We start from the raw sequence: 17,011 nt of genomic DNA, 5'->3' as shown, positions 1-17,011 counted from the left end.
TTTGAGCCAACTGTGCTCACATTTCGACTAAAATTATGTGGAGCGTTTTCGACAAAGCCACAAGTTGTCCGATGCTGCTGTTATGGTAAAATTGCATCACAATGGGGTGTCTTTCGGGTTGTGTGTGTAAAAGAGTTCCAGGGAACTATGACATGATGTCACCTTTATTGTGTGCCTCTGCAGCATCAGCATCACTCGCTATATTTTGGTCAGGGATGCCACTGTGTGTGTGTGTGTGTGTGTGTGTGTGTGTGTGTGTGTGTGTGTGTGTGTGTGTGTGTGTGTGTGTGTGTGGGCAGGCTGAGGTCACCCTCCTGCCTCCCGAAAGCCGCATTGCTGCTGTGGGATGCTGTCCAGTGAGCAGATGTTGCACACAGGGAGGGTTGCATCAGCATCATCATCCCTAGGTTTCCCCTCCTCTAAGGTCCTACCTTGGCAACAGCTGGCTAACAAGTGTCACATCCTTATGATAAACAAAACAAACAAAAAAACAGCACATCCAAGCTGATCCAAGAAAAGTACAAGATGATTTGCATCCTGGCTGTGAATTTTGGAGCCAAGGGGAGGGTCTGGAAGATGCTGGTTGTGTAATAATTCCATCTGTTATTGTCGTGTAAAGGCATTATCTCGGCTTGGTCCGATACGTGTGGTCACTGTTGTTGACCGTAGACTTCAAATGAAGCTGGTGCAATGAAGAAACACCTTAGTCTAATGTTTTTTTGTGGAGTGTACTGTGCAAAAAGTACTACAAAACCAGTGAAGTTGGCACGTTGTGTAAATTGTAAATAAAAACAGAATACAATGATTTGCAAATCCTTTTCAACCTATATTCAATTGAATAGACTGGAAAGACAAGATATTTAACTTTCAAACTGGACAACTTTGTTATTTTTTTGCAAATATGAGCTCATTTGGAATTTGATGCCTGCAACATGTTTAAAAAAAGCTGGCACAAGTGGCAAAAAGGACTGAGAAAGTTGAGGATCCCTTCGGATCCCTCAGGCGGTACTGCATCAAAAAGCGACATCAGTGTGTAACGGATATCACCACATGGGCCCAGGAACACTTCAGAAAACCACTGTCAGTAACTACAGTTCATCGCTATGTCTGTAAGTGCAAGTTAAAACTCTACTATGCAAAGCGAAAGCCATTCATCAACAACACCCAGAAACGTTGCTGGCTTCGCTGGGCCCGAGCTCATCTAAGCTGGATTGATGCAAAGTGTAAAAGTGTTCTGTGGTCTGACGAGGCAACATTTCAAATTGTTTTTGGAAACTGGGGACGTCGTGTCCTCCGGACAAAAGAGGGAAAGAACCATCCGGATTGTTCTAGGCGCAAAGTTCAAAAGCCAGCATATGTGATGGTATGGGGGTGTATTAGTGCCCAAGGCCTGGGTAATTTACACATCTGTGAAGGCACCATTAATGCTGAAAGGTGCATCCAGGTTTTGGAGCAACATACGCCCCTGCTTATTTCAGCAAGACAATGCCAAGCCACGTGTTACAACAGCGTTGGCAATTCCAACTTTGACCACAGTCTCATTTGCTATGTTAAGTGTCTAGCTAGTTAGCAGCTAACGTAATTCCGCAGTCTGCAGTGTTTTATCTACTTCTAAATCACTAATCCTCGCCTCCATGGTGACAAATAAAGTGAGTTTCTTACAAGTATCATCCCTGCAGGACGAAGAATAGTTAAACATGCTTCACTACACACCGTAGGAGGATACAATAGCTCACCGGCATTATAATGTAAACAAATGCCATGGGTGTATCTACACCTGACATCCACTGTAATGATACCAAGTACAATAGTTTTTATAGTCGATACTACTATGAATACATCAATATTTTTTATCGTCACAAAATCTTTTTTCCTTTATTCAAACTTCATATTATGTTTATAAACTAAAGAAATATGTCCCTGGACACATAAGGACTTTGAATATGACCAATGTATGATCCTGTAACGACTTGGTATCGGATCGATGCCTAAATTTGTGGTATCATCCAAAACTAATGTAAAGTATCAAACAAGAGAAGAATAAGTGATTATTACATTTTAACAGAAGTGTAGATAGAACATGTTGAAACAGCAAATAAGCAGATATTAACAGTAAATGAATAAGTGGATTAATAATATTTTTTTTTACAGCTTGTCCTTTATAATTTTGACAAAATAATAGAATAAGAAAAGATATGTTACTGCATACGTCAGCAGACAAGTTAGGAGCCTTTATTTGCTTACTCACTACTAAAAGACAAGTTGTCTTGTATGTTCACTATTTTATTTAAGGACAAAATTGCAATAAGAAACATGTTTAATGTACCGCAAGATTTTTTGTTAAAATCAAGCCAATATTAAACATTTTTTAGTGGTCCCCTTCTTTAGTAAAGTACTGAAGAGTATCAACAAGTATCGGAATACATTTTGCTACTGGTACTAAAATATTGGTATCGGAACAACCCTAGTACATTTAGTAGTGAAGGGATTCATATGGCCCCATTCCTGGGTGGATCTACTGTGAGAGAAAAGGGGGAAGTGAGGCAATCATTTTGCAATGCAGTCTGCTGAAAATGATGAAAAGCGCCAGTGTACATGGCAAATGACACTGCAGGGGTTGGGGTAGGGGCTCCGGGTCTAGGGAGTCTTGGAGGCCCCCCCTCTCCCAAACCCCAAGTTCCCCCAAATTATGTAAAGTAAAGGTTAGAGTGCCAATGACTGACAACAGTATCTTGTGCCACGTAAACAAACATAATTTCATATGGAAAACGTGGTATCTCACTATCAGTAACAGTTAATTAATCACTTCTCCTGACAATTTCTTCAAAATTGCACCGTTTCTGCATGTGTCACTAATAATCCAAACTAAACTATTAAATATTACAGTAAAAAACAGCAGCTGATGAGTTGGAGAAAATTGGACGAGAACCACTAATCTGTTTTAAGCTTACAGGAAATATTGCCAAGAGGTAGAATGTAGATCAGGGGTTTCCAAACTTTTTGACTTGGGGGGATGCATCGGGCTGATAAAATTTGGTTGAGGGCCGAAAGCCGACTGCATGTAAAATCACTATATGTATATGTTAGGGTTGTACGGTATACCGGTACTAGTATAGTATTGTGGTACTAGGGCTGGGCGATATATCCATATACTCGATATATCGCAGGTTTGTCTCTGTGCGATATAGAAAATGACTATATCGTGATATTCGAGTATACATTCTCACACAGTTGCTTTTAGCTGCGGGCATTACACTACAGGCGTTTCTCACTCTTTCTTGTCTCTCCTTCTCACAGAGACTTAAACAAGCGCACATTTTTACATACGTCACATGTGCAACGTCACACGCTCCCGCGGAGCAGACAGGTAGCGACATGGTAACGTTAGCTGTGATGCTAACGGTGCGGTGCGGGTGGTAATACGAGAGAGAGAAGGTGCGAATCTGGTATCAAATGGAGGAAGAATTAACTACCAAGAAAAACAGCACGGGATCCATCGTCCGGCGGTGGTTTGGCTTCAAGCGGGAATATGTTCAACATTTATGCGGCAAAAGCGTTGCTACAAAAAGTAGCAGCACTGCTAATGTAGCATCATTTGAGAAGTCACCCGCTAGAGAATGAAGAGTGCTTGAAACTCCACATGTCAACATCTCCGGCCGGTGCCACACCAACAAAATGCCGAAGCAACCATTTCCAGATCAACACCGTATGAAAAAAAAAAGTCAACAACAGAAGGAGATAACGTCCGCAGGAACCTATTATGCAGCTCATTTTTATTTGTCAGTTATTGAAATATCTTGTATGACATCATGCACAAAAGTGCACTTTATTTATTTTTAACCATTGTAGTGGCGTTCTGTACAAAAAGTACACTTTAATTTAGTGTTGTTTTGATATGTCATCTTAGTGACATCATTCACAAAAGTGCACTTATAGCTTGTTTTAAAATGTCTCTGACAATCTTGCACTTTCTGTTGTGGAAATGACATGAATGTCTGTGCCACTGCTTAATAACTACTCAGACCTACTCAGTGGCCTAGTGGTTAGAGTGTCCGCCCTGGGATCGGTAGGTTGTGAGTTCAAACCCCGGCCGAGTCATACCAAAGACTATAAAATGGGGCCCATTACCTCCCTGCTTGGCACTCAGCATCAAGGGTTGGAATTGGGGGTTAAATCACCAAAAATGATTCCCGGGCGTGGCTCTGCTGCTGCCCACTGCTCCCTTCCCAGGGGGTGAGCAGGGGGATGGGTCAAATGCAGAGAACAAATTTCGACACACCGAGTGTGTGTGTGACAATCATTGGTACTTTAACTTTAACTTTAACTGTTTAATAAATACAGTTTTGGTAAATTGACTTAGTTGTGATTTCCTTCTCTGCATGAATGTTTAAAAGTAGCATATATTAATGCAGTATGAACAAGAATGTTGTAATGTAGACACATAGAATCATCATACTGGTGTGATTATTATATGCATCAAGTGTTCATTCAAGGCTAAGGCAAAATATCGAGATATATATCGTGTATCATGGCATGGCCTAAAAATATTGAGATATTAATATATAAGGCCATATCGCCCAGCCCTACGCGGTACTAATGAATCAAAAACGGTACTATAGTCTGTTTGAAAAGTACTGGTTCCCTGGCATGACGGCGTGTTGTCGTCCCGTCGTGACATTGCAGAGGAGCATGTTTGGCAGCGCACAATCACGGAGTACTTACAAGCAGACACAGTGTGTAGACAGAAAAGGGAAAATGGATGCATTTTGACCTAAAAACTAAAGATAAAGGTGAAGTTATAACACTGAAACACTCAGGAAGAGGTGCTTTAAGACATGGCTAGCTAGCTAGCAGCTAATTATTTGCAACGAGTCATATAAGTATATACACTGTCACGTCACACCCCCTCTCGATCGACATATTTTACAATCAAGAGAAACGCAACACAAATGCAACAAACACAGTGAAATATGAATGTGAAGGGTAAAAGAAAAAAGCCCACCTACAATCTGATGTATCTGATATATCACTAAGCTTTAGAACTTTCTTGTAAAAATCTTCCGCGTCTGTCCCTGACACCCGCATTTCTGTGGAAATGCTCCCCACCCACACTGCTTGGTGCCTCGTCTGAGCTGCTCTGATTTAGATTACCATAGTAACTAATTAGATTACCATAGTAACTAGTATATCATGCAAAAGTGCAGATTCCAACCATTGAAATACTTTGTATAGTTCAAGACTTACGGTCATTTGAAAACATCACTGCACATCATAATGGCAGCTACAGTTTCCATCTTAAAGATCTAAAAAAATTATTTTGGAATGTCCGGCGGTCCGCGTTAATTTGCCCAGGTCTGTTTTATACAGAGCATAATTAAAGGTCATTGACCTGACTTACTCATGTTGTCCACTGGACATAATAACAGCAATAATGTTGTCATACTATTAAATTGAAAGCAATTATCAAACTCATGACGTTTAGCAGGCCAAATTGCAGATGTCGGCGGACCACACTTGGCTCGCGGGCCATAGTTTGGACACCCCTGATGTAGATGATTAAGGACAGGTCTCTGTGTTAGATCAATGGATCTCTGCAAGCTCATGGTACTTTTTTTGCACACAGGTTTTAATAATTACCGAGGACCCACACAAATCCGGTGAAGAAGAGGATAAAGCAGGAATCTCCCGATGAATCCTTACCTGTGATGCTCCCCTCTTGACGGGGGCCACCTCCTCCCTTGTCTGCCTCCATCGGTGCCTCTCTTCGCTCCTTCACTCTCACACACACACACACACACACACACACACACACACACACACACACACACACACACACACACACACACACACACACACACACACACACACACTGCGCTTCTGCTCATGGTCCTTGGCCTACGCTCCTCAGTTGCCGTTCCAGTCCCAGTAGACCATGAAGAGGCCCAAACAGCAGCAGACGGGGCCCCTGAGCTTCCTCAACTTCTTCAGTCGAAAGCCCAAATCGGAATCGAGGCCCGAAAAGAATGTAGAGGTCCAGCCCAAAGAGGAAGTAGCCATCACCCTCACCCTGAGCGAACACCCAGAGCCGGTAAGAATTACATATTAATTTTTAGCTTCCTTTAATGTATTTATTCTTGCTGAAAAGCAACTATTATTTTCACTTCGCTCAAAACATGTTGTAGTTTTTTTCCCTATTCAAACTATACAATTTGCCACTTAAATATATTTCAGAATGATGCTGAGAGAGGGCCACATAGTAGAGGCTGGAGATCATTAACTTCAGACGGCTCAGCTGCTGTCTGCTCCGTTACAGCCCAAATCCATTAGAGTGTTTATTTAATTAATTGGTCATTTGCCTAAATGATGTTGCCAGGCAACCAAAGTCGACTGAGCACCTGCAGTGATTACTCATGTCCCCAAGATGGACACTTGAGGACATTTCTTCCATCAATGGTGGGGAAAATTAATAATTCATTTTGGTATTAATAATGTTAATTTTATTATATCAGTTTTTATACATTTTTGCTTCACTGTTGTAATTGTATAGTTATTACAATACAATTACAATTGTATTATATTGTAATTTTACTTTTAAGTACCTCTTGTTTTAACAGCATACTTACTGTACAAGAGTGTTTCTTAGTTGTATGCCAAAAAATATCTGTTTATGGGCCGCAGCGGTACTTAGTTGTAATACACTTTTCTACCACTTGTGACAGTGATGAAAATATCCAACGGAATAAGCCTGGAGTTAGTCAATGAGATGTTTCTTGAGCTCAAAAATTATGACTAAAGTAGTGAAGGTGTCTCTTCATTTGCACTTTAATTTTATTGACAGTTTAGTTAAGAAACATATTCATTATAATTCAGTTTATGTACTTTAGCACAACATAATTGTTTGTACATTTATTTTTCGTCAGTACCCCTTCATGCAATGTTTTTGGTTCGTACTTATTTTTCTAATCAGCCTGACCTAAGCCTAAGGTTTATGTGTTCAATAAATAGAATCATTGTGATTAGCACATGGTTTCATAACATTTGACAAGGTTGTAAACTATAAGTAGGTTATGTATAATCGTATGAATGCTCCAAAGCATTCGCACATATTGTTTTCTACACCAAAATTCATTTATTTATTATTATTCTTCTTCTCCAGATTTTGGCGCTCTACTTTCCACATTTTTCATCCAATTCAAATCGTTCCAACTTCAAACTGTTCAGCCTATTCAGGAATCGCGGGCTTTCCCTTGACACATTCCAAAAATTACCAGATTTCCCAGGATTCCCAGTTTTCCGGTACATTTTTCCCATTTAAAATTAACTGTCCATTTTTCAAACTTCCACAATTCCCACATTTTCAACCTATTCAAGCCATTCCACATTCAACACATTGAACTCATCCTGGACATTCAAACTATCATTTTTCCACGTTCAACAAATTTCCAGGAATTCCTGTTTTTTGTTTTTAACCCTATTTCCAACCTTTTTTGTTTGACTACTCTTTTTCTTTTTGTCATCCTATTTCAACCGTTCCACTGTCAACACATTTTTCTTAGTCAGGACAAAAAAACAAGTTGGTTTAGGAACTAGAAACATTCCCGGTTTTCCCGAAATTACATAATACAATTTCTCAATTAAAAAACTTGTTACTACTACAACATTTCTTGACCGATTTAAACAATTCCAACACCAAACAATTCAGCTAATTCAGGATATTCATGCTCCTAATAATTTCAAACCTAATCCAAAAAAATCCCGCTTTTCCAAAAATTCCCAAATATCCAGGAAGTTCTCATTGACATGAATTGGACATTTTTCCAAGTTGCACAATTCCCACATTTTTCAACCTATTCAAACCATTCCAACATCAACACATTCAACTCATCCTGGACATTCAAACTAACACTTTCCCAAGTTACAAACCAAATTCCGGTTTTCCAGGAAATTCAAACTCTTCAACATTCAGACCATCCCAACATTCAAACTATTCTTACATTCATACTACATTCTGTCAGCATTTCAGTTCATCTTCAGCAATGGAGCATTCACACGCAATTTCTTCAGGAATTGCCTCATCTAGTTAAGAGTAGGATCACTAATTGTGTGAATGCTCAAAAGCATTCACACAATTAGTGATCTATTTATTAAACTTCTTCAACTTCTTCTTCTTCTTCTCTAGATTTTGGCGCACTCTACCTTCCACATTTTTTACACGATTCAAACCGTTCCAACTTCAAACTATTCAGCCTATTCGGGAATCGCGGGCTTTCCCTTGACAAATTCCAAAAATTCCCAGATTTCCCAGAATTCCATGTTTTCCGGGTCATTTTTCCCATTCAAAATGAATTGGCCATTTTTCAAATTTCCACATATTTCAACCTATTCAAACCATTCCACCTTCAACACAGTCCACCATTCTGGAAATTTTAACTACTTTTTTTCCAAGTTCAAAAAAATTCCAGGATTTTCCAGAATTCCTGGTTTTCCAAAGCCCTATTTCCACCCTTTTTTTCTGGCGACTACTCCTTCCACATTTTTCAACCCACTTCAACCGTTCCACCGTCAAAACATTCTTCTTAATCAGAACAAAAAAACAAAGTTATTTTTAAACTGGAAAAATTCCCGGTTTTCCTGAAATTCTAGGAATTCCGTAATACCATTTCTCAATTCAACATTTTACTACTTTTAATATTTTTCGACCGATTTGAAAAATTCCAACACCAACCATTTCAACTCATTCAGATCATTCAAGTTTTTTACCATTTTCAAAAAAATTCCTGCTTTTCCTGAAATTCCCAAATTTTGGGGAAATTCCCATTGAAGTCAATGGGACATTATTCAAAGTTCGACAACTACCACATTTTTCATCTGATTCAAACTGTTCCAACTTCAAAATATTCAGCTTGTTTGGGAATTGTGTGCTCTACTACAACAATTCTAAAAAAAATTCCAGGATTTCAATTCAACTTTAGCATTGGAGCATTCACACGCATTTCCTTCAGGAATTGCTTCATCTAATTCAGTGTTAATATCTGAATGGGCTTCAAGCCCCTCTGTTCTGGAAAAATAGGGTCTCGAGGTTAAAAAGGTTAAGAACCCCTGGTCTACAAAACCCCTTAAGAGACAAATCTGTTTGAATTCACAGTAATTTGTTAACTATAATTATGTGTATAACTACTGTGAAATAACAGTTAAATGCTGTGAAATAGAAGGCCTTCGTAATTTTTACAGTTACTGTACACGTAAATTTTGCAGTTACTATTTTGATTACCGCATTTAATGTGAAAAAATACTGTTAAATGTTGTGAAATCCTGGTCAATTTTTACAGTGTACAATGAGAAACAAACTCATTTTCTTTGTATAAAACAAACCTGTGGAGAGTCAATCTAACAAGTATTTGCTACCATCATTTCCCTGTTTTGATCTTTGCGGAATCCCGTTTAGGCAGAAAAACCTTGAATGTATTGTGAAAATGTGTCCTCTGTAGGAATTTGCGACAGAAGATGCTGCAGAATCCAAAGTTCCTGGAGGCGAAGAAGTAGGCGCTGAGTCGGTGGAGGAAGGCGCGGTGGCAGCGGCGGCGGCTGCTCCAAGCTGCACCGACGTCCTGTCGCTCTCCTCGTCCAGCCAGGACCAGCAGGTGGACGAGCACCTGGAGGAGTGTCCCTTATGCCTGCTCAGCCAGCCGCGTTGCAGCTTCCCTCGACTTACCACCTGCTCCCACCGCACCTGCTCCGACTGTCTGCGTCAGTACCTACGCATCGAGATATCTGAGAGCCGGGTGGGCATCGCGTGCCCGCAGTGCCCTGAGACCCTGGCGCCGCTTGACGTGCGCGCCATCCTGGATGACGGGGCTCTGCTGGAAAGGTTTGAGGAGTACCATCTGAGGCGTTTCCTGGCTGCTGACCCTGACACACGGTGGTGTCCGGCACCTGACTGCAGGTGAGAACCCGTCTGGGTACAACACAGAAGCCCCTTTTACACAACACACTGTAACAGCTATTTATTCCCCAAGCACATTTCATTTCACGACAGAGCTCGTAACTCAGAACATTCATATCTCAAATTGGCCCCCGCCCATTGAAATTAATTTAAATCAAGTAAATCCATGCTTGGCCCTCCCAAAACACCACAATTTTAACATGTAACAAAACTTTTAATAAAAAAAATACTTTTAGATATGAAAAACATTGCAACAGTACCGTATTTTCAAGACTATAGAGTGCACGGGTATATAAGCCGTAACCACTATATATTAGGAAAAATATATATTTTCCCATCTATTAGCCGCAGTGGACTATAAGCCACAGATATATATGTTGTGAAGTTAGTATTTTTTACAGAAAGATTTTGTAAATGCTTATTTACATACCTTAATTGTCTCCAAACGGTGCCTGTAACACGGCAGTAAAACGGTTGATTAAACAAAACAGAAGTCATCGTCATGGACCCATTAGCTGCGGAAGGTAGCTCTCCAATCAGCTAAACAGACTCAATAACTCCATGGTGACGTTTTGGTGAATTTACTGAAAAATGTGTGAAACAATACAAAAAGAATGCCGTTGTAAGTTAATAATATTAACGCAGACACTTATAAATGTGTTAGCATATTAGCTGATGCTAACGACGCTAGCTTCATTACATTACAATAGCATGTACAAATATGCATGAAAACACTCCTACAGACATCACATGTGGGACCGTTTAGTAAGTATGAATTGTTTTAGTTGTATTGTAAAACTTACGAACATTGCTTAGAGTGATGAATGAAAAAAACATGCGAGTAGGAACGCTATGGACGACTCTAAGATGGAATGGCACTTGTACTTGGTTTAAAGCACCTGCAGTGAGCAAACTCGTCCAAAAGATAATGCCGTAGCACAAACAATAACACACCTTTTCAGCAGTTGTGTTTAAACAATATGGCCGCTAGCGGAAAAAAATCGATAAATTAGCCGCAGGGTTCAAAGCATAGGAATAAAGTTGCGGTTTATAGTCCGGAATATTATAGTATGTACTACAAACAGCTACAGTTGTTTTATGAAATAATGTAATAATATTGTTCTGCATTTACCTTGGCGGCAGACTTTTGTCTGTGTCTGCTTCTCTGTTGTGTAACAATAGGAACTAGAAATGTGATGTGTAAGCGAACGAATCGAGCCTTTTAAAAGCTCATTTAAAGGTGCCATACTGTATGTACTAATGTGGCCAGAAATAGTACTGCAATCACGGTCAAAATTCTGTAGTCCCCTCCCACTCTCCATGACTGAGGTTGCCAGATACGCAGCCGAATCCTACTCCAAGGAACTTCAAATGGCAATCGACGAGTCCTACGCTGTAGGTTTCTCTTGTTTATGCTTTTTGCAAGATGGTTTACTAATTAATTATGCCACATTTTACTGATGTCCGTTAGCCAAATGTATTTGTAAAGTTACGCAGCAATATTTTAGACGGGAGTATCAGCGTATCTGCATAATGAGAAGGAAATAGGCACTGACACTACCCATATCCACATCAGTTTTATTTGTCAAAAATATATTTTGCCCTGTCAGTTGGATGACACATCGACATACAGGCTAACGGGAATATATTTCTCCCGTTAGCCTGTATGTTGATGTGCTAAGCATTCGTTGCAGGAACATACTAGCTTTGTTAGACAAGATCATAGACTGTATAGGACAATATAGTTTACATACCAAATGTCCATTTCCATTTATTACAAGTAATAAGAAAACGTAAATGCCTTACATACCTCGGCATCAAGGAGGAAACGGTGTTCCTAAAAATAGGACCCAAACACACACATATTGTACAGCAGATTGTCACAGATTATATTTGTGTGTGTGTGTGTGTGTGTGAGTGTGTGTGTGTGTACGTGCGTATATTTATATCCATCCATCCATTCATTTTCTACCACTTGTCCCTTTCGGGGTCACGGCGGGTGCTGGAGCCTATCTCAGCTGCATTCGGGCGGAAGGCGGTGTACACCTTGGACAAGTCGCCACCTCATCGCAGGGCCAACACAAATAGACAGACACCATTCACCCTCACATTCACACACTAGGGCCAATTTAGTGTTGCCAATCAACCTATCCCCAGGTGCATGTCTTTGGAGGTGGGAGGAAGGTAGCCGGAGGAAAACCACGCAGTCACGGGGAGAACATGCAAACTTCACACAGAAAGATCCCGATCCCGTGATTGAACTCAGGACTACTCAGGACCTTCGTATTGTGTGTGTGTGTGTGTATATATATATATATGTGTATATATATATATATATATATATATATATATATATATATATATATATATATATATATATATATATATATATATATATATATATATATGTATGTATGTATAAATATACATACATAGATATACCGGCCCCCAGACACATTTTTTTCTCTAAATGTGGCCCCCGAGTCAAAATAATTGCCCAGGCCTGTAATAGACATAGCTTGGATAAGTGAAGTCTGCCTAGCAACAAGTGGCCAATCAAACAGGAAAACGATTCTAATGATGCAATGGGTTGTTTTTTGCTGACGCAGACTGGTTTGTCACACCACAAGCGCCGCTACTACTTGTTGCGATTCTTGAGCGCACAAAAATTCAATAGCATGCAACCTTGTGTTAAAAACAATATGTCTTCAAATAAATGTGGATTATAGAACAGTTTTGTCCATTTGCATGGCGTCCACACGCGCAAGTTTTATTCACTGTGTTACCATAGTGACGTAACAGGAGATTATGTCTGCTTTAATAGCCATAAATCCTGTTAATTTGTGCATAATCCACAGTTTTAGGCATTGTTGCACTGGATTGCAATCTATTTGTGGCATTGTGGGGATGACGGGGGCTTGATGATGTCATCCTCTAATTTGCATAACAAGCAATGGCATGTTCGTATGAAATTTTGTAGATGCATTATGGGACAAAAAGTTGTATGGAACCACTGCTGGTTTAGTTTTAATGTTCAAATGCTGTAAATATTTACTTTGTTCAAAGAGTAGCTGGGAGCTAAAATGAGGGAAGTGCTTGGCTAGGGAATCACACAAGGTTATTTTTACTTGATCATTAATCACGCCTTATGAATATGAAGAAGACGTGTTAATATTCCCTCTGAGGAGTCTAGATGAGACATCAAAGGCTCTTGGTTATGATCACAAGGAGTCAGCCCTGCCCATCAGCACTATGAGCCAATAACAAAACAATGCTAATTACAACTTAGTGCATCCCGAATATATTCACAGCGCTTCACTTTTTCAACACTTGTTATGTTACAGCAGGGGTGTCGAACACGGTTACACCGAGGGCCACATCGCAGTTATGGCTGCTTTTTTAAGAGGGCCGCTTGTAACCGTATATGATTTATGAATATAAATGTATAAGAATTCACCTCATATTATAAAATCAATTATATTTGTATTATATAAAAAATCAGTAAAAAAAAAAAAAAACTGGCAGCTGAGTTGCCACAACTTCACTGTAAAATTTACGATGGTTTTTACAGCATATTACTGTAAATAGAAAAAAGGTACTATACTTGGTTTTTTTTTACTGTAAAATCTATTGTCATTTCTACAGTGTAAATGATAAATGATAAATGGGTTGTACTTGTATAGCGCTTTTCTACCTTCAAGGTACTCAAAGCGCTTTGACACTACTTCCACATTTACCCATTCACACACACATTCACACACTGATGGAGGGAGCTGCCATGCAAGGCGCTAACCAGCACCCATCAGGAGCAAGGGTGAAGTGTCTTGCTCAGGACACAACGGACATGACGAGGTTGGTACTAGGTGGGGATTGAACCAGAGACCCTCGGGTTGCGCACGGCCACTCTCCTACAATTTGATGAATAACTTGCTTTGATATAACTCAAGCAGATATTTATTTCCTTTTAATTTTAAAACGTTTGAAATTAATGATAGTATTATATTTGTTGCATTATTAGATAATAAAGTTTAAAATATACTCAATAGCATGCAATACATGTACTTCTGTCTGTCACAATGAAAATATTGCATTTAGTCAATGATAAAATGCTTTATTGACTCATATTATTTCAGGGCTTTCGTGGGCCGCTTTAAAGGATGCGGCAGGCCAAATCTGGCCCCCGGGCTTTGAGTTTGACACCTGTATGTTATAGCCTTATTTCAAAATGGAATACATTCTCCTTTCTCCTCAAAATTCTACACACAACACCCCATAATGACAATGGACTTTTTTGCAAATGTATTAAATATAACAAAATTCCAGGGTGTACACCACCTTCTGCCCAAATGCAGCTAAGATAGGCTCCAGCACCCCCCGCGACCCCAAAAGGGACAAATGGATGGATGGCACATGTACATAAGTATTCACAGCCTTCCCATGAAGCTCAAAAATGAGCTCAGGAGCATCTTGTTTCAACTGAGATGATCGTACAGCTTAATTGGAGATCCACCTCTGGTAAATTCAGTTGGTTGGACTTGATTTGGAAAGGCACCCACCTGTTTTCTATACGTATATACGGTCCCACATTGACGGTGCATGGCAGAGCACAAACCAAGAATGAAGTCGAAGGGATTGTCTGTAGACCTTCGAGAAAGGATTGTCTCGAAATGGAAGAAGTTGGAACCACCAGGACTCTTCCTAAAGCTGTCCAGCCGTCTAAACTGAGCAATCGGGGGAGAAGGACTCTGGTCAGGGAGCTGACCAAGAACACGAGACAAAGACTGGCGTCATGTTTAGAGAAAACCAGGCACAGCTCATTACCAGGCCAATACTATCCCTACAGTAAAGCATGGTGGTGGCAGCATTATGCTGTGGGGATGGTTTTTCAGCGACAGGAACTGGGAGACTAGCCAGGATAGAAGGAAAGATGAATGCAGCATTGTAAAGAGACATCTTGGATGAAAACCTGCCCCAGAGCGCTCTTAAACTTAGACTGGGGCAGCGTTTCATCTTTCAGCAAGCACATAGCCAAGATATCAACGAAATGGCTTCAGGGGAACTCTGTAAATGTCCTTGAGTGGCCCTGCCAGAGCCCAGACTTCAATCCCAATGACCATCTCTGGAGAGATCTGAGACGCTTTCCATCCAACCTGACGGAGCTTGAGGGGTGCTGCAAAGGGGAAACTACCCAAAGATAGGTGTGCCAAGTTTGTGGCATTGTATTCCAAAAGACTTGAGTGTGTAATTGCTGCCAAAGGTGCATCAACAAAGTATTGTGCAAAGGCCGTGACTACTTATGTATTTCTTAGTTTTTTATTTGTAAAAAAATGTCTACATAAAACTTATACACATTGTTAATATGGGGTATTGTGTGTAGAATTTTCAGGACAAAATGTATTTATTCCATAATAGAATATGGCTGTAACACAGATAAATGTGATGCACAGTATATTGTGCAGGTGTACCTGATCCAGTGTCTCCCTACCAACTCCCCTACAGCTATGCAGTCATCGCTTATGGCTGCGCCGAGTGTCCCAAGCTGAGCTGTGGCCGCGATGGATGCGACACGGAGTTCTGCTACCACTGTCGCCAGCTGTGGCACCCCAACCAGACATGCGACCAGGCCCGACGTCAGCGAGCACGCCACGGCTCGGGCAGTAAGGATGCCTCAGCTCTGTACGTCTTCAACGAGGAGGGCGGAGGAGGTGGGAACTGCTTAACCTTTACTTCTATAGTAGGCATAAATGCTGTATAGCAGGCGAGCTACTTTTCAATTGACCAAGTCGAGGGGAAATACCCATACTTGCCAACCCTCCCGAATTTTCCGGGAGACTCCCGAAATTCAGCGGCTCTCCCGAAAACCTCCCGGGACAAATATACTCCCGAAAATCTCCCGATTTACAGCCGCAGCTGGAGGCCACGCCCCCTCCAGCTCCATGCGGACCTGAGTGACGTGTCGACAGCCTGTTCTCACGTCCGCTTTCCCAGATATAAACAGCGTGCCTGCCCAATCACGTTATAACATCTACGGCTTTTAGAGAGTGCAGTGCACAACTGCGCACACAACAAGGAGACGAAGCAGAAGAACGAGGAAGATACAGCCACGGCGACGCCGATGACGAGTAAGATGAAGAAATACGCTTGTAAGTTCCAAAACGAATGGAAACAAGAATTTCAGTTTATCCAGGACAGTTCGAAGGGGAAGGGGTATGCTGCCTGTAAATTTTGTAGATCAGACTTCTCCATTGAACACGGTGGCCGAACGGATATACTCAGTCATGAACGGTCAGCGAAGCACAAAGCGGCGGCAACGCAGCACCTGTCCCAGCCCAGTATTATGGGCCACCTCGCTAAATGGAGTCCCGAGGGTGTAATTTATGCCGAGACAAAGATGGCTATGCTGATAGCTGGAAGCAACATCCCGTTCTCATTTGCGGATGTCTACAACAAATCCGTGAAGGATATGTTCCTGGATTCAGAGATCCCTCGCCAGTACGCAAATGGCAGAACAAAGGCTACTCAAAGAGTGAAAGGTAAGTGTTTTTTTTTTTTTAGTAAACTGCAAGCACACAGTACAGTTAGTAGAACAACTGTGTTTTCATTACTGTGTATTTGATCAAGTCTTTCAACTACAACAATGAGTACATGAGTGTTATGTGTGTGTATATGTGTAAATAAATGAACACTGAAATTCAAGTGTTTATTTTATTTATATATACAGTATATATATATATATATACAGTATATATATATATATATATATATATATATATATATATATATATATATATATATATATATATATATATATATATATATATATGAAATACTTGACTTGGTGAATTCTAGCTGTAAATATACTCCTCCCCTCTTAACCACGCCCCCGACCCCAACCACGCCCCCGCCCCAAGCCCCCCACACCCCCACCTCCCGAAATCAGAGGTCTCAAGGTTGGCAAGTATGGAAATACCTCATTCATATATATCATTTATATTTATTTATCTATGAAAGAGACATTTTTGTAAACAAGTTAAAGGTGTTTAATGATAATACAAGCATGTTTAACAC

At 40.5% G+C, this 17,011-nt stretch overlaps 1 protein-coding gene across 2 annotated transcripts in view; it reads left to right on the top strand.

Moving 5' to 3' along the window:
- LOC133623865 (E3 ubiquitin-protein ligase RNF19A) overlaps positions 1-17,011 on the top strand; it is a 99,486-nt gene that overhangs the window by 59,332 nt on the left and 23,143 nt on the right. Inside the window, exons 4-7 of one of the 2 annotated variants that reach the window (XM_061987322.2) lie at positions 5,624-5,754; positions 5,909-6,088; positions 9,489-9,943; positions 15,443-15,648. In XM_061987322.2, the coding sequence (XP_061843306.2) occupies positions 5,933-6,088; positions 9,489-9,943; positions 15,443-15,648 (817 nt within the window). In that variant the 5' untranslated portion in view covers positions 5,624-5,754; positions 5,909-5,932. Of the gene's footprint in view, positions 1-17; positions 86-5,623; positions 6,089-9,488; positions 9,944-15,442; positions 15,649-17,011 lie in introns of those variants that run through there. The other variant, XM_061987323.2, reaches the window with a different exon arrangement.

This window comes from Nerophis lumbriciformis, linkage group LG26 (genome assembly GCF_033978685.3).
Source record: "Nerophis lumbriciformis linkage group LG26, RoL_Nlum_v2.1, whole genome shotgun sequence".
Lineage (NCBI taxonomy): Eukaryota > Metazoa > Chordata > Actinopteri > Syngnathiformes > Syngnathidae > Nerophis > Nerophis lumbriciformis.
The sequence above is the reverse complement of the archived record's forward strand: the minus strand, read 5'-3'. Positions and strand labels throughout refer to the sequence as shown.